This window comes from Trachinotus anak, unplaced genomic scaffold (assembly GCF_046630095.1).
Source record: "Trachinotus anak isolate AG129_WGS33_773 ecotype Australia unplaced genomic scaffold, CSIRO_AGI_Tana_v1 ptg000012l, whole genome shotgun sequence".
In the NCBI taxonomy this organism is placed as follows: domain Eukaryota; kingdom Metazoa; phylum Chordata; class Actinopteri; order Carangiformes; family Carangidae; genus Trachinotus; species Trachinotus anak.
Window position 1 is genome coordinate 7,048,703 of NW_027273863.1, and position 18,021 is coordinate 7,066,723.

The 18,021-nt window shown below is 49.3% G+C and overlaps 2 protein-coding genes across 2 annotated transcripts; both read left to right on the forward strand.

Moving 5' to 3' along the window:
• Positions 1 to 4,722: 4,722 nt before the first annotated feature.
• Positions 4,723 to 8,774, forward strand: LOC139629636 (protocadherin-8-like). Its single transcript, XM_071492380.1, has 3 exons — positions 4,723 to 7,428; positions 7,576 to 7,801; positions 7,897 to 8,774. The coding sequence occupies exons 1-3, from the start codon at positions 4,972 to 4,974 to the stop codon at positions 8,247 to 8,249; spliced, it is 3,036 nt and encodes a 1,011-aa protein (XP_071348481.1). The 5' UTR covers positions 4,723 to 4,971; the 3' UTR covers positions 8,250 to 8,774.
• Positions 8,775 to 9,893: 1,119 nt separating this feature from the next.
• On the forward strand, positions 9,894 to 17,714 carry LOC139629598 (leukocyte cell-derived chemotaxin 1-like). The gene is made up of 7 exons (XM_071492317.1): positions 9,894 to 10,038; positions 10,348 to 10,488; positions 11,906 to 12,046; positions 12,585 to 12,698; positions 15,384 to 15,534; positions 15,905 to 16,017; positions 16,714 to 17,714. The coding sequence occupies exons 1-7, from the start codon at positions 9,967 to 9,969 to the stop codon at positions 16,936 to 16,938; spliced, it is 957 nt and encodes a 318-aa protein (XP_071348418.1). The 5' UTR covers positions 9,894 to 9,966; the 3' UTR covers positions 16,939 to 17,714.
• Positions 17,715 to 18,021: the final 307 nt, after the last annotated feature.

Sequence of the window (18,021 nt, forward strand, 5' to 3'; positions counted from 1 at the left end):
ACATCCTCAGACCAGACACAAAGATGGGAGGATCTTTCCCCCAGATTCTCCCACTGTGAGACTGAAGCGGGGCCCAAAGTTGGTCCCATGTAACTCCCCTATATATCCTCCCTTTATTCAGACCTGATGTGTGAATCTTTATGTGCGCTCCTACTGACCTCCCCTGAATCCCGCTCCAGAAAACAGTGATGGAAACAGCTCTACACAAAAGCAGTTGAGATTCAAAAGCAGTGAAAGGAAGAATGAGAGGGGAGGTGGGAGGAGTTTTGATGGGGGGGGGGGGGGGGGGGGGTCCGTGCGAGCCTTTAAATCATCATCGGAAACTCATTAGAAAGCTGGACGGGTTCTGGCGGAGACGGCCGCACAGATTGCGCGCTCCCGAGCACAATACCGGTAATGAAGTGGAAGCAAAGAGGGAGTGTCCCCGGACAGATTTCTTTGCACTAGTTACTCCACTGGCCCTAAAGTTTCCCCACAATCTGTGTGTGGGGTGTAAAAAGCTGTATTCATGAGATGTTAACCGTTTTGTTTGTCGGGAGGAATTTATTCAAAGTGTTGCAGCTATCAGCGACAGATGGGCTGGAAGGTGATGGGTCGGAGCAGAAGTTAACTAAGAGAAAAAGAGACGGAGACAGGAGAATAAATGTTTAATGTAACTGGACGTTATCAATCTGGTGGCGTTCTGGTGCCAGCCCGGGCCTGCTGCTCTGCTCAGATCCGGCTCTCCGCAGTCCACTGCCTGTTGCAGCGCTGCAGACCGCTGGTCGCCTGTTGGCTCCATCACAATGCAGAACAGTCTGTAAACGCGTCCCATTAATCCAGCATTATGTTGTTTTCCTTAAAGCGCGCATATTTACTGAGCCACTTGGTGCAGTTTCATCCTATAATAGGCGCATTTTATCACTTATTACATCATCTAACATCTTCTGTGCCAAACAATGAAGCAGATATACGTATATGACCTCATAACACAGGAGCTCCACCTACAGTCTTTATTTGAATTCATTCTTTTACCATTAAAGCCACGCACAAAAGAGCCTAACTAACCTGCGCACCACTTTATCATGGATTCAGCCCATTTCAATCGATAAGAGTTCAGGAAGAATAGCAGCTGAATGTGTGAGTGAAGAGCCACCGGCCTCCACACCGAGGCCGCCACACGGCTCCCTCAAGTGTTGCACTCCGGAGCCGAGGGGCCGCATTCACTCCTAATCATCTTCATCAATAGTGTAGAGGATGAGGCCATTACCCAGACGAGCCCCGGAGTGAGCCTCTGTGGTGGGGGGGGGGGCGATAATTGGATAATTAGTGCTGGGAACCAATCAGCACTCTGTGCTTGTGATGGCACGCGAGTTAAGCAAAGGTTGGGGGGGGGGGGGGGGCTCAGTGATCTGATCGATTATTTTAGACAACCCCCCCACACACACACACACACATCCCTCCTTTCTCACCCTCCTGCTCTCTCTCCCCACTTTCTCCCTCCGCCGCTTATCTCCCGGACAAAAGAGGCCAAATCGCCGATTTCCATCTGAATGAGTTAAACCCCGACAAGAGGCCGCGGCTCCGAGCCGGTACCCGGGATCAGTGCAGCAAGTGGGGCCACAATGCAGAAGAAAAGAGGGGGGGGGTCCTCTAAAGAGATATTTATATATGTTAAAGAAAATGCTAATAAGTCCCGTGAAGAATAGAGAGGGGGGGGGGGGGGTCCTGATTCTGCTATTGTTGAACTCGCGTGCAGACGGGCGAGACTGACACGGTGGTCACGTGAGAGAATCATTTTCTGAGGTGGGTGTCCTTCAAGTGGGGGAGGGGGGGGCTCGGTCCAACTGCAAGAAAAAGAAAAGAAAAGAAAAGAAAAGAAAAAGACACACACACACACACCCCTCCTCTCTTCTAATGCACGCGCACACGCACGTGCAGAGGTTTTACTCCGCCAGGCCGGACTCCTGTGCTTCTGATCGTGTGTGTGTGTGTGTGTGTGTGTGTGTGTGAGGACGCGGAGCGGAGGCCTGAGTCCTGAACACAGAGTCGTCAGACTGAGCAGGAGGATCCTGTCCCGGCCCCGCAGTGAACACATGAGCGGAGCCCACTCTGCCCTCAGCGTGGCCGGAGTGGGCTCTTCACGATGCTGGAGAGCGAGTGAAACATCGTTAGGATCAGACTTCTTGTTGTAGCTGCAACAAATGAATCAGTTTCCCCATCTCATGGTTTGATATCTTTGCTGTTGACCTTCAGATCATAAAAGAAATGTTGGTGTTATTAAACACTCCATCAGTTTTAGAGCTGGATCCAGATTGTCTGCAAGAGAAGGGACTGTATATTTTGCTTTAGAAAGGAAAAGCAAGAAAAAGCAAGACTCTCCACTTCTTTGACTTTGAAAAAACATCGTTTCATTGTTTTCTCTTCGCTCTCCTGTTGAGGTACAAAAAAACATGGCTTTTTTTAATGGTGCCTGCCTCAGTTACAACCTTAACATCTTCACACAACTTCTAATGTCGTTGCCTACACGTCAATAAAATCCCGATACTGAGAGAACTGTCAGTGTCTGTGTGTGGCAAAGTGCTCCTTTAGGAACCATATGGCAAGTGAAAGTTGTTCATTTTGATGTAAAGCTTTGTTTCAAAGGAAACACACACACACACACACACACACACACACACACACACACACACACACACACACACACACACACACACATTTTCATATAGTCCCCCCAAGTGGTCATTCAGCTCAGTCACTGTAAGGGATTTTCCACAACCTGGCAACCCAAAGGTTGTTTTCATTAATGGATTAGGCTATAGTCTAACTGATCTATAAAGTATTAGAGTAAAGTATTAGTAAATCAATTATCAACCAATAATAATAATAATAATAATAATAATAATAATAATAATATTACTCTATTACTTAAGAGTTTATAAACTCTAGGTGTCTGGTTGGGAAGTGGCACCAATATTTCTATAACACTCGTATAAAAGCAGATAATTTAGTTTTGATCGCCCTCATCACTGACTGATCCCTGAGGACAGGCCTGACTGTGTCTAACTATGCAAGCTGCTTGACTAGATGTTGTCCGTTCAGGTGTCTTTTATTTGACTTTCTGTGGCAGATGGGTTCTTTATAGGACATGCCAACTGATATTAGCTTCTACTGCAAGGCAAGTGTTGCCCCTGAAAACGCTGGTTGTGTGTGAGTGAGGAGGGGTAGGTGGGGGTGAATAAGGAGGAGAGGGAAAGAGGGAAAGAGAGAGAGGGAGGGAGAGAGAGAGAAACACAGAGTCCAATGGGAAGAATGAGAAAATCTCTTAAAGAGCCGTGACGGGCCCCGGTCGTTCTCTAAATGTATTTTAATAGGAGGGACCCTGATGTCCGGGCCAATTCATCTCCCATCTCCCCATAATGAAAGGAGTTGTGGCCGGGACCGGGGCAGGTCTGGGGGGGGGGGTATACAAAGGCTGCATGTGGCTCTGCCTCATTATGCTGCAGTTAGGCAGAGGGCTGCATAGAGGCAGCGGGGGTTAGGGTCCCCACAGACCGGCTCAGAGGCCACAATACCGGCGTGGACGGCTGTAAAGAGAGACCCTGCCACGCCATTATCCCTCCGCTACTAACGAGGGCTTCATACGCCTCTGAGATAATCTCACTATTGAAATCCTGATAAATCCCCCCTGCGTTGACAGCCAATCCCATTGGTAACGGGTTCGTGGAAGGCTGTGTGTCTCTGTCTGTGTGTGTGTGTGTGTGTGTGTGTGTGTGTGTGTGTATGTCTGTGTGTGTCTGTGTGTGTCTGTGTATGTGTGTTCCGTCAGCCGAGGCCAGGGAGGGGCGCGTGTTAAACCGGCCCGTGACACCGGCTTTAATTAAAAAAGCCTCTCTCGCGCGCACAAGACATCTCGTGAGCCGACACTGGATCAGAATCAGATCTGAGATCAGTGTTTAAGGGTTTGAGTGGGTTTGGTCCTGTTTCCTGCCTCAGATATGATCTCTGTCACTGGACTACAACACTCCGGGGGGCGAATAATAGAGCTAATTTATGGAATTTATTAATGAGAATAAAATGATTATTTCCACCAGTTACACCTTTTATTTATTTATTTATTCTTAATCTCTGGCTCTGTAGTGATTCAGCGTGGGGAGCTGTCTCAGCGTTACGGCTCTATCAAAGTACATCATATGAAATGTTATCTGTCTGGGTGAGTGGGTCAGGGCACCGTGGGGTTGGAGGGAAGGACGAATCAAGTCATATTTCTGCATGGAGTCACTCTCCTGTGAGAGGCGGAGAGGTGACTGCTTTTACCCGGGTGGGTTACACAGGACACACACGCGTGGGGAACAGCCAGTGTTTAAGCATAAATCTCTTTACACTACACGCCTATATAGGGTGAAGCATCCTGAGCAGACACTCCTATTCAAATGCTTTGTCCTCTATCTCAGGGACACTGCGCATCTCTGTGCTCCCCCCGTGTGTCGGTGCGCAGACTCATTTAACTGCCCGAGGAACATAAACAAGCAGCGGAAACTATAGCAGTATTAAATCAAGCCCCGCGTTTAGCCCACATTTTGGGTGCCAAGTTTCTCCGCACAGTCCAGGAATCTCTAAACAGGGTTTAGAGGTCTTTGAGAAGTCCCCCTTTTTTTCCCTCTCAAAGCCCGGATTGGTCACAGTGCGGCTCATTTGCATGCCTCGCCGTATAAACGCTCCTGCAGACACTGCAGCCCTCTTGCGCTGAGAGCAGCACACCTCCAGTAGAGAGAGAGCGGAGCGCATCCAGGGCGCGCAGTGAAAGACATATGGAATATTTATTACAGGCTTCATACTAAAAAAAAAAACAGCCCCGGAGAGTCGACGAGAGCCGGGAGGGAGTAGCTTTTTTTCCAGGTGTGTTATGTTTAAACTTTAAACTGGACTCATTACGGACAGTTTGCTGAATTTCAGATTTTTTTTTTTTTTTTTTGGAGTGAAGGTGTCAAGATGGGAGAAGCAGGGTGGAACGGGCTGTTGATGCTGGTGTGCGTCTCCTTGCTGAGCCTCTCTGCTGTCACACAAGGAAAGACGGTGAAATATCAGACATTTGAGGAAGACGCACCGGGGACAGTGATTGGAAACTTGGCCAAGGACATCTCCTCCACTCCCTCTTCCTCGGGAGGCTCCAGGACCAATTTCAGGATGATGAAACAGTTCAACTCCTCTTTCATCCGGCTGCGGGAGAGCGACGGGCAGCTGAGCATAGGAGAGAGGATCGACAGGGAGCGCGTCTGCAAACACACCCTGCACTGCCTCATCGCTTTCGACGTGGTCAGCTTCTCTAAAGAGCAGTTTAAACTCATCCACGTCGAGGTGGAGGTCAAGGACATCAACGACAACTCCCCCGAGTTCCCCCGAAAAGAGTCGAGCCTGGAGATCTCCGAGAACACGGCGGTGGGCACACGGATCCCGCTGGACTTTGCCGTGGACGAGGATGTTGGGGTGAACTACATCCAAAGCTACCAGATCTCCGTCAACAGCCACTTTTCAATCGACGTGCTCAGCAGGGCCGACGGGGTTAAATATGCGGAGCTGGTGCTCATGAAAGAGCTGGACCGGGAGACGCAGGCTTCTTACGCGCTGGAGCTTGTGGCTATGGACGGAGGCAACCCGTCCCGCACCGGAACAACGCGCATCAACGTCAAGGTGAAAGACTACAACGACAACAGCCCGGTGTTTGACAGGAACAGCTTCTCCGTGGACCTGCCCGAGGACGCACCGGTGGGCTCGCTCTTGCTGGACCTGAACGCCGAGGACCCAGACGAGGGGCTGAACGGTGAGGTGGTGTACGGGTTCGGTCACCAGGTGCCCCCAGAAATACGACAACTCTTCAGAGTGGACAGGAAGACGGGACGGCTCACCCTGGAGAGCCCGATTGACTTTGAAAGTAAGAACACGTATGAGTTTGACGTCCAGGCCACCGACCTGGGTCCGAACCCGAGCCCGGCCATCTGCAAAATAGTAGTGCAGGTGCAGGATGTTAACGACAACGCACCGGAGATCTCCATCACCCCCATGACGTCCATCACGGCGGGGATAGCGTACATCACCGAGGCGGCGGCCAGAGAGAGCTTCGTGGCTCTGGTCAGCACCTCGGACAGGGACTCGGGCGCTAACGGACAGGTGCACTGCACCCTGTACGGACACGACCACTTCCGGCTGCAGCAGGCGTACGAGGACAGCTTCATGATCGTGAGTACCAGCCCGTTAGACCGGGAGAAGATCCCCGAGTATAACCTCACAGTGGTGGCGGAGGATCTGGGCTCCCCTCCCTTCAGGACCATCACTCAGTACACCATCAGGCTGACGGATGAGAACGACAACGCTCCGGTGTTCAGCAAACCGGTGTACGAGGTGTCAGTGGTGGAGAACAACGCGCCCGGGGCGTACATCACCACCGTGGTGGCGCGGGACATGGACATGGGGTCAAACGGGAAGGTCAGCTACAAACTGGCGGACACCTACTTCATGGGCTCCCCCATCTCCACCTTCGTGTCCCTGGACCCGGCCAGCGGGTCGCTCTACGCGCTCCGCAGCTTCAACTACGAGGTGATGAAACAGCTGGAGCTCCGCATCACGGCGAGTGACGGCGGCTCCCCGCCGCTGTCCGGCGGCGCCAGCGTCTGCGTGAGGATCGTGGACCAGAACGACAACGCGCCGGTCATCACGCAGCCGGCCCTCAACAACGGCTCCGCCGAGGTCCCGCTGCCCCGGGACGCGCCCACCGGCTACGTCATCACCCGCGTGGAGGCGCGGGACGCAGACGAGGGCGTGAACTCGGAGCTGTCCTACGGGCTGGCCACCGGGGAGCCCTCCGTGTTCTCCGTGAACAAGGCCACCGGGGAGATCTACCTGAACCAGGTGCTCAGCCACGACGTGGACGAGACTCTGAGCGTGACCGTGACCGTGAGCGACCACGGGCGGCCCGCGCTCACCTCCACCGCCACGCTCCACTTCCTCATCGTCGCGGGCTCCCCGCCCCGCGACGGCACCGTGCACGAGTCCAGCGGCGGGGGGGAGGTGCACGCGCAGTGGGACCTGTCGGTGGTGATCATTGTTGTCCTCGCGGGGAGCTGCACGCTCCTGCTGCTCGCGATCATCCTCATCGCCTCCACGTGCAGCCGGAGCCGGCGGGACAAGCGCGGGGGGGACGGGGACTCGTACGGGGACAAGGACACGCTGGAGCGGGGCAGGAACCATGTGGCGGACAACCCGCTGCTGCCGCTCCGTGGAGCCGGGGGAGCAGCGGGATTTGACGGACACTCGTACAGCAGCCAGCCCGGCGGGTTCACCTCGGCTCACCCCGGGGGCAGCGACATGTGCTCGGCCTCAGAGGACGGCAGCGAGGCGCCCTGTGTGTTCGAGTCCGACAGCAGCAACAAGCTCCGTGGGAACAAACACGAGGTGAGACGCACCTTGGGGACACCGAGCTTTGTAGGGGCGGGGAGGGGGAGGTGTGGGGGTGGGGTGGCACACAACAAGTCAGCACTGTGCGATGTGTTAACCCGGCAGACATTAACCTCTGTTTCTGTCTCCTCTCTGCTCCTGCAGGGCTACTCCACTCTGCCTGGCTATGGGAACGGGAAGGAGGCGGTGAGGCCCATCACCATCTGGAAGGGGAACTCTTACACCACCATCTCTGCCAGGGACCCCGCCTTCAGCGGCAAAGACAGTGGCAAGGGGGACAGTGACTTCAATGACAGTGATAGTGACGTCAGCGGAGACACTGGCCTGAAGAAAGATGGGGCAGTGGTTCCTCCCATCGGCGGCCAAAATGGTAAAGACAAAACAACTGGCACATTTGAATGGACACTACGTAAAACTGTCACTCTGGTGAAAGGCTTTGGCTCTAACTCTCTCCTCCTCTCTCAGGTCTGTGGGCTTGCACCAGTGAGTGTAAGGTCCTGGGTCACTCAGATCGCTGCTGGAGCCCCTCAGCAGTAAGAGCCAACGCAGCTCCCTCTCCGGCCCCGACCCTCTCCTCCTTCAACAGCCTCTCCAAGACGGCCTCCCTGCCCCGGGACCCCCACCGCAGGGACAACTACTACCAGGCCCACATCCCCAAGACAGTGGGGCTGCAGAGCGTGTACGAGAAGGTCCTGCACAGAGAGTACGACTACGTCCTGGTCACCCCACCCAGGCCTGTGAGGGTCCAGGAGATTAGTGATATAACCATCCCCGTTTACACCCCCACCCCAACACACTGCCCCAACAACGACATCTAAAACAGACAATTGCGCACGCACACACACACACACACACTTAAAGCTCACTCTCAAAGAAATGTATAGTGTATTCAAATGTTTAATTTATGATTCATTGACAAGGAGAATAATGTAACTCTTTGAGGTTATTTGTTGCTGTGGAGAGTGTGCACAGAAGTTTATATCCTAATATTTGTGTGTTTTTGTTTGATTGTAAAAGCCACATTTGAAGTCCATTCAATCACACATTCTTGTTGGACATGAAGTGTATCATATGCAAGTTTTGTACATACAGAGATTTTATTTTTTATAAGAGTAATAATTAAGCAAAGCTATGTAAAAATGAATTGTAATTATTGATCTTTAAGCATGCTGACTATTTAAAAAAAGCCCCCAGAAACTGTTCAGTTTGAGGGCGGGTGACCCACAATGTATCAAGTTGATAACGGTGTACGAACTTATTTGAATGCAATAAAAAGTAATTGTACAGATTTTTTTTTTATCATCGCACTATGAGAGAAAATAAACTTTGAAATATTGTTCCGAGCAAGTGAGTCATGTGTTGGTTCAGAGAGATCCGGGCGAGGTGAGAGGGACGCTTCAGGAACAGCCCGTCAGTCGGAGCCGGCGCACTGAGGGCCGACAGGCGGCGCTGTTATTGCAGGAGTGCGCCTCTGTCCTTGCAGTCCACTGGAGAAGGTCAGCTTAGTCGGTTTTTTTTCCTCTCTTTTGTGAATGTGGTTTTGCTGGTGAGACGCCAGAGCAGACGCCAAGGTTTTCTAGCAAATCACTCACGCACAACAGGAGCGGTAACCTTCAGTTATTCTTTCCGTCCTCACGGATTTAATAGATGTGTTTTACTGCCTGAGACCTGCGTGTTAATACAAGAATTAAAGATACAGCCAGGTTTCCATAAATCACATGAATCATTTCCACCTGATGTGCGGGGGGGGGGGGGGGGGGGGGGGGGGGGGGGGGGGGGGCTACAGCTACAGGAGGTCTAACTAAGGACGTGTGATAGGCACACAAATCCAGGTGATTTTCGTTAAAGAACACGAAGTCCCTGTGAATAACCCCCCCCCCCCCCCCCGCTCTGTCCTCCCGGGATGCTCTCTGTCTGTCTGCCAAATGCGCACGGTGCGCCCCTTACGTAATCCCCCCATCACCGCGGACCCGGGCGCCGAGCTCACGGAGAGAAGATACACAGAGGGGAGACCGAGGTCTGTCGCCGTTTACACCCTGTCGTGTAAACACAGAAAACACGCCACATTCCGCCAGAGTCACCTCTGACCCGAGACAGTCTGCGGAGGCACGGGGGGGTCGAGGAGACAGCCTCACCTCACAGCCTCATTTCCTTAATTGCTGAATAGATCTCAGTCTCTCTCAGGTTGCCATAAAGCTTAATGATATATAAAAAAAACCTGAGGATCATAGCGGGAATCAAACTCATGTAAGTTGCATGAGCAGCATGTGATCTTCAAAGGGAAAACATGATGAATGCTCTGACAGAAAAGCAGAGCTGACTTAAATTAGTGGTGGTTCATCAGCTGGAGGCTCTATTTCACCTCAGCGTTTAAAGTCACAAAACTGAGGAAGGTATGAGTGAGCAGGAGTGACCCTCCTCCTCCTCCTCTCCAGAGAGAGAGAGAGAGAGAGAGAGAGAGAGAGAGAGAGAGAGAGAGAGAGAGAGAGAGAGCAGTCAGTGGAGTGGGGTTTCCTCAGGTGTTTGGCTCCAGTCATGGCCGGGAGCTCAGAGAAAGTACCGATCGCCTCGGCAGGACCAGAGGACCTGCAGCAGTTTATGCCTCCGGTGAGTGTTTTTACAGCTTATGGCTCATTTAAAGCCACTGGGAGACCGACTGCTGTGCATCCGCGTGAGGGGGGGGGGCAAGGTTCAAATACCCGAGACTGTGTCTGTTTCTTGACCTTTCAAAAGTTGCATAAGGGCGAACTTCCAAAAACCACCTCTGTCACTTCTGTCACCTTATCATAACATGTGCATCATCTCAGGTCCAGTGGGCTCCAGTATAATGAAGTTATCACAGGCTTCATTAGATGCTTGATCACCGGCTAGTATATGGTCATGTTGTCACTCCGGAGTCTATGCTTTACCTTGCAGGCCTACTCCGCGGTGGCGGTCAAGCCCGCCGCCACCGGCCGCCTCCTGAAGGCCGGGATCGCGGTGCTCATCGCCGGAGCCCTGCTGCTTCTGCTGGGGGCAGTTGGAGCTTTCTACTTCTGGAACAACAATGAAAAACACGTAAGAGTGATATTTTATCTTACACGAAACCATTACCTCTAACTTCATGTTTGTGTCTGCATGTCTGCAAGTGTGTTTTGAGGGACTGTACAAAAATCATTTATTGTTTTTTTTGTTTTGGGGGGCCGGTGGAGGAGGGGGCTTTCTTGGAAACCAGGCAAAGGTCTTTTTCGCTTTCCTTCTTCTAAATTCTTATTTCAGCCACACTCTTTGCAACAGCCTATAATTAGCCCAACAGTTACATAAATAGTTACATCAACATTGTTTGCTTGCACCATGGACCATGGTTCTCTCTGCAGGTCTGTCTCTGTGCCAGGGTTTTACTGTGCACATTGGAAGTGCCAATAAGATATTAAGTTTTAAATCAAGGCACATGATTAAACAAGTTGTACAAAGTTTACACACTTCTATTATTTTGAAATATTGCGTGGAGGCTGTTGCAGTTTTCATGTCAAGAGGGGACTTCTAAGAAACCAGTAAAAACCCTGCAGAGCATCTCGCCTTTTTACAGTGGAACACGATACTCAGCCCCTGTCACCACCCCAGAAAGTTTTACACAGCCCCTTAAGGCTTTCAATCGAAAATCAAATCAAAGTCAGTCTGATCTGCTAGATAATTCCCTCTTTTCTCAAAGCACTTTTCTCTACTTTAAAAACTTTTCTAAAATAAGTGGAACTACGATAGAAGAAAACAGCTCTCATACTCAGACCCTATAAAAAATTATGTCACTTGATTGAAGAAATTTTTGAAACAAGCTCCTTTGAATTGGAAACATGTGAAATTATCTCGTCCAGTGGTAGATTTTTTTTTTTGAACTTGTTTGAATTAAAATGACTCAATAGACTAAAGCGGTTCTTCAAGATGGATTTTTTTTGCAGTGTAGGCAAACAGTAAAATGTAAATTAAACACCACATTTTCATGGTAGGTAAAGCTTGGTGAATGGAACCCTTGTGTGTATGTGGTGTGTGTTGGAGGATCGTGGCAGGGTGGAGAGGGGTGCGGGTGGGGGTGGGGGTGGGGGCTCTCTGGTCCGGCTGATGCTCCAGGGGCAAGAGGTGTAAGAGATGAGAGGGAAAATGTAGCTTTCTGGGTGCTTTTTTTTTTCCAATATGAAGTTTGAAAATGTTATTAAGACATGATGAAAAGGCTCTGTAGAAGGGTCATCATCACCCAGAGGTGTAAGGATTGTGTTCTTCTAAACAAGCCTGAATGGATGTGTGTGTCTGAAAGAGAGAATTGAGAAAGAGACTTTGTACGTGAGGAGAAGTCATGGGGTAAGACTGGAGAAGGAAGGAGAGGGAGGGAGAGAGGGAGAGGGATGGGGGTGGGGTGGGGTGACTGTCAGGACTCTCATACCTTACATGCCAGTCTGAAACCTTGTGTGTGTTTTGTGTGTGTGTGTGTGTGTGTGTGCAGGTCTACAATGTCCACTACAGCATGAGCATCAATGGCAAAGTGGAGGAGGGTTCAATGGAGATCGACACAGCCAATAACATGGAGAGATTCAGCACCGGCAGCGGGGCAGACGAGGCTGTGGAGGTCCATGACTTTGAGATTGTGAGTTGGACTGAAAATAATTAAAAATAACATCAGAGGGGTCAGAAAACCAGACTCATCTACGCAGTGATCAGCTCTCTTCAAGAGGTTGATCAGATCTGTGGAAACTTTAAAGGCCCTTGTGGGGACATTGGCTCACTGCAGCAGTGGAAAAATTAAAGGCAAGTGGACATGTTATCCCCCTTTGGGCCAATCAGTGTCAAGACTCAGTGACCCTGCAATTTTCATTAAATTCAGACTGGTGGTTTTGACCTTTAATTAAAGTGCCCAATCAGGCCAATCAGACTAGTGAAGCAGCGGTTTTGGCCTTTTAACAATTACAATTTTGACCTTTAATCATACTGTCCCTGTGAGTGTAATTTTTTTAGTCTATAATACACGACCCGCTCCCACCATGTTCAATCAGACAGATGTTAGTTGTGATGTTGCATTTATTGTGCAGATGTGTAGCCCCAGAGGACAATACAAACATTTAGAGGAGTTAAGAGATAAGTTACAGATTTTTGGTTGCCCCCCTTTCCCTTTCTTCCCTCTCCAGGGGATCACAGGGATTCGCTTTTCAGGAGGAGAGAAGTGCTACATCAAGACGCAGGTGAAGGCTCGTCTGCCTGATGTGGAGACTCTCAACAAGGACTCCATGACATTTGATCTGGTGGGTTGGTCCAGTCTGTCTTATATGAGAACAAGGTTTTGGATTTAGGTCTGTCCTCGTGTTTACATTGTATTTTACATGTTAGGATGTTTTGGCATCCAGCACACTGCTAGTTTAAAAAAAAAAAAATTGCTCCACTGTTGTAGTCGTTCTGATTGTGATGTGATGAAACATCTGCTTGACCAGTCATCATCACCGGGGGGTGAAAGTACCAGGATGTAGCATTACCTCATGAAAAGATCCCATATTTAAGTCCAGGAACTTGTCCTCAAAGTGGCTGATGAACAGGAACCAGTGATAGTTCATGTCTTCTGTTGTGTTTCTGCGATGGAAAAGGGAAACATGTATCAACTATTAAGTACTTCATTTAAAAAAAATGGCATCATGAACACCAGAAAACAAATACCCAAACAACCTACTTATCATCTAAAGACAAGTACTAAGCCATTAAAAAGAAGAATTTTTGGCATACTTGCTATGTCTTTAGCACCATGGCTCCAGGCATGGCCATGTCAGTTCTGTTGCTCCTCTACTTTGGTCCAGATCAAAGTAGCTCCACACCAAATGGACAGATTGCCATGATTGCTCATGATCCCCAGAGGATGAATCCTTCTTATTTTGGTGATTATCTGAGTTTTTCACAGTTTTTACATAGGTTTATGATCAAATACCAGCAAAACTAATGGTATTCTCTGATGATATCTAACTGATATTCTGTGGTCTATTTTCTGTTTAGTGCTAATTAGTAAATGTTTACATGCTAACACACGAAACTAAGATGGTAAACATAGTGCAAACCTATATGTATCCTATATCTATGTATCTATATACCTGCTAAACATCAGCATGTTAGCATTGCCACTGTGAGCATGTTAGCCAGATGACAATAACATTTCACTCAACTCCCTGCTGTGGCCAGGTGTGGACTGCACAGTGAACGCTCACCTCCAGCAAAACAGCTGCAGGCAAAGTAGATAGGATGGATCACTTTAGTGGAAGAGCCCTTTAATAATGACTTACACACCTTGACACCTGCAGACCTGACGGTGTATAACGTGAAGCACCCACCACCCCTTTATTAATGACTTGTTCACTTTCTAACAAAGCATTAAATCAGAAGATACAAACGTTAGTAAGCCTTTGTCAAAAAGATAATACAAATTATGCAAGTGGAGGATGTAAATCAAGGGATATTTCAAACATGGCAAGCCAAACACAGGGCTTAAAAAACTGCTGGTAACTGACTTATGAGGCAAAAATATCCTAAATCTTTAATCAGCCCATTGCTGAAGCCAGCAGGTATAACTTATAAAAGTTTCAGTTTTTTTCTTATTGATACTAAAAGTTGTATCACAGCATTGTCTAATCTCTGCTGAGCGTTTGAACTTCGACTACAATTTCTCACCTCTGATATGATGCTAACGTTAGTGGTATTACCATGATTCACCCGAACCAGTGACATACCAGGACACTGAGGTAATTTCATTTTCCACATGTGGGTTCCTGTCATTTAACAGCTTGGTGGACTTTATTAAGATAACAAAAAAAAAAAAAGGACTTCACTCAATACACAGCGCCATATGTGTGTGGGGATTGCTATCACAACTCACACAAACCACCGCCTGTGATTGTTCAATTGAGGCTGTCTGATAATTAAAATCATTTAGTTCTGCATAAGCCTCACATCCACATAAATCCACATCACCAGAATTGCCCTCGTGAACACGTACGCGCACGCACAAGCACACATTTAATTATCACGCAGGGCTGCTCTTATTGCCTCTCTCTGCCTCATGAACGATCATTTATTTCACGTCTGTGCTTTTGTGTGTGTGTGTTTGTGCCATTGCCTCTTTTTGCCTCATAAATGATCGTCTGGTTCACATTTGTGTGTGTGTGCATGTGTGTGCGTGTGTGTGTGGAGACAGGGAGATGTTGTTATAATGGTTGCTGCAGGCTGGTCATTTGCTATAATTTAGAGTGATGGCAAATATGGGTTAGATAAGTGCGCGCACACACACACACACACACACACACACACACACGCGCGTCCCCATCCAGAGAGAGTGGGTCAGATAAACTCTTATCAGTCGAGCGCTGGAGAAGGACCCCCGCTTTTATTTGTCCCTCCAGCAAATCATTTGAGCTGGGGAAAAAAAAAACAGCAGCAGCATTTCTGAAAGGTTGGAGGATAACATTCCCTAAACATGACTGTGGCTAGTGCAGTGCAGCCCTCAGGAACAAATGCCTCTGGGCAAAATCATCCCCACAGAATTCCCCTTTTACCTGCAGGCTGTGGATACAGAGGACGTACTGTGTGTTTACACAGACGCTCCTCTGGAAACCTCATTAGTTGATCTGTGGAAACCTGTACATTTAGGCCATCCAAGCTCCCCTTCCCTTCAGATGTTGATGAGTCCTGACACTGTGTGCACAGCTAAATGCTGGCGCAAAGGGAAAACGCATACTACAGCCTCAAGGACTTCCTTTTTACTGCTTGATTTTTATGTTGTTAAGGAGCATTAACATTGCAGCATTAACGCAGATTGGATTTGGACAGAATGCGAGGAGTGTGGGATATTTGAAGGGGAAGGCCAGTGACAAGACGAGACACATGAACAAGAGACGCCGAGATGTTTGTTTGGGTGTCGGCTCACTTCCTCTCACCTTTTTCGCCCTCTGAAGGAGGACGAGGTGATGCCGGCCAAGTTTGAGGACGACCTGATCTGGGTGGCGGCCGACACGCCCCTCTCGGACTCCGCCTTCCTCAGCAGCAAGATCAAGGACTTGTGCGGAGACCTGCCAATCTTTTGGCTCCGTCCCACCTACTCCAGCAGTAAGCAATCAGATGGCTCATAGTGAAGTTGAGTTAAACTCTCAAGTTTTAAGGCTGTTTTTCACTAAACAAAGAGGATGTGGGTCAAACGGTCTCAAGTATTTTCATTTAACGTTGCAGTTGTTAAAGCCCCAGAAAGAAAAACAAGCTAAAAAGAAAAGTCCTTTTGAAGTTTCCGAGCCACCGAGTGTACAATTTTTAGCATGCTGGGAGGTCAAAAGTTCTGAAAACACAATTTTATTCTACTTCATCTGAAGACTTCAAAATGCTGCCAGAGAAACGGCTGTGCAATCAGGAGCTGAGCCACATTAGTGCCACTCGGCTCCTAAATTTGGTCCGCTGTCAGATAGTGAGACTCTGATGTGTGCAGGCGGACAGAGGAAGAGGAGGGCCGCCCCCCGCCAGCGCCGCCAGGCAGCCGGGGCCGGGGAGGAGGAAGAGGAGGACGTGGAGGCAGAGTTCAACCCGGAGAACCCCTACCAGGTGAGTCACAAAAACAAACCCACACTTTTCTTCTGCTTCTGTTGTGCACAGCGCTCACAACTGTCCGCTCAGATCTGAGGGACACCTGAGAAGGCTCCGGCCGAGGAGAGCCTCTCACAGCTGTGCAGGCGGCAGCAGATGCCGGGGTCACGGCGCAGGGGCCCGGATTGTCACTGCAAATCTGAGTGTATGCGTGGGTGTGTTTTCTGTGTATGCCTTTTTTTTTCTCCTGTGTGAGGCTGTCCAAAGCTTTCCTTTCAGCACTGAGGCTGTATGAATAATTCCACAACACCCCCCCCCCCCCCTCCCCCCCTCCCGCCCTCCTGTGGCCCCTTTGCCCTGCACACAGACTCCCATACATACACCCTCCATCCTCACCCCGTATGCCGGGCCCCAATTTCCTAATCCCTCTCCCTTCACACTCTAAGCATCCCCCCAACCCCCTGTAACACACTCCTGACAACCACAGAGGGGGGTAAACAGCAAGCACTGCGCTGAAAAAGAAAATATTTGACAACAAAAACCCACATCTGACAACATCCCCTCCCCCTCCTCCCGCCCGTCGGAAATCCATTTTTAATTGGTTTGGAATGAGCTCTCTCCGCCGCCGCAGACACACAGCACCACACGACTGGATGCCACACAGACACTTGCACACTACAGCCTGACCTCTGTCCTCCTCCTGTCTCCTCTCAGAGAGGTCTCGAGGGCGAGCAGGGCAACATGAACATCGACCCCATGCTGGACCACCAGGGCGTGTGCTGCGCCGAGTGCCGCCGCAGCTACACCCACTGCCAGAGGATCTGTGAGCCGCTGGGAGGCTACTACCCGTGGCCGTACCACTACCGAGGCTGCAGGGTGGCCTGTAGAGTCATCATGCCCTGCAACTGGTGGGTGGCACGCATCCTGGGTCTCGTGTAGACGACCGGCCCCCACCCTGGGAGATGCGGTCCAAGAGGTGGTGGAGTCCAGAATTGAAGCAACAAGGCAGGGAGGGAGGTTGGGGGTTGGGGGGAGATGAAGGGAAAAGTTTCTCATTTACCTTAGAAACCTGTTGTTCTGAGCAGATCAGTAGAAAACGAACAGCACCAGCAACAGTGTCCATACATTATAAATGCGTGGTACAGAATCTAGGACACACACACACACACACACACACACACACACACACGTAAAAGTACGCAGCCTCTGCACACTGCACAGCTTCTCTTATTAAAAAAACATACCTGCTTTCCATTTAGATCCTTCTGAACTACAGCACGAGTCGCTGTGAAGAGAACATACAGTAGGTTATGATACTCCACATCCCACAGACCTGCTTCCAATCAAACGCATTCACATCTATTGACGCCCCGAGTGTATCTGTGGGAGAAGCGGGTGAGATTGTGTTTATAGGGCTGACCTTTTCTTGCATCCTTTGCTTTTTGATGTAAATAAATGTATAGGGCGCATAGTGTTTCTACAGCAGTCCGCTGGCTTAAACAGCATCTGTTGTTTAAGTTTTCATCAGCTCTAGTGAGAAATATTTTTGACTCCTGTGTTATTAACTCTTTCCTTATTCGGTCCTCATGAGTAGCTCTCATTAAAACAATGTACTGTATCCTTCCTCTCACAATCTTTCATCTAAATGTATTTTTATCTGCATTGAAGAAGCTATCTCAAAGTGCAATATCACTGAATAAACTTTTTTAAGTAAACTTTAAAGTCTCACCCCTCTTTTTTTTATGCTTTTGACCGAATGACTTTATGTCCTATTTGTAAATACATACTGCTTATAACAGAGCGTTGGGTTTATTTAGGAACCCCCCCCCCCCCCCCTCAACCCCCCACATTTAGACTCAAAGACACTTTTCAGTTTTGAGGAGTGTCACATCTCGTATCTGCTCCAAAGGGATGAGCAGAAAGAAGTTTGCAGAGTTCTTTAATGTGAGAGTTGCAGCTCTAGAACTCTTTAATGAGACTAAAGACTCTGTAGCCGTCACGCTCCCAGATCTTACCCACGAT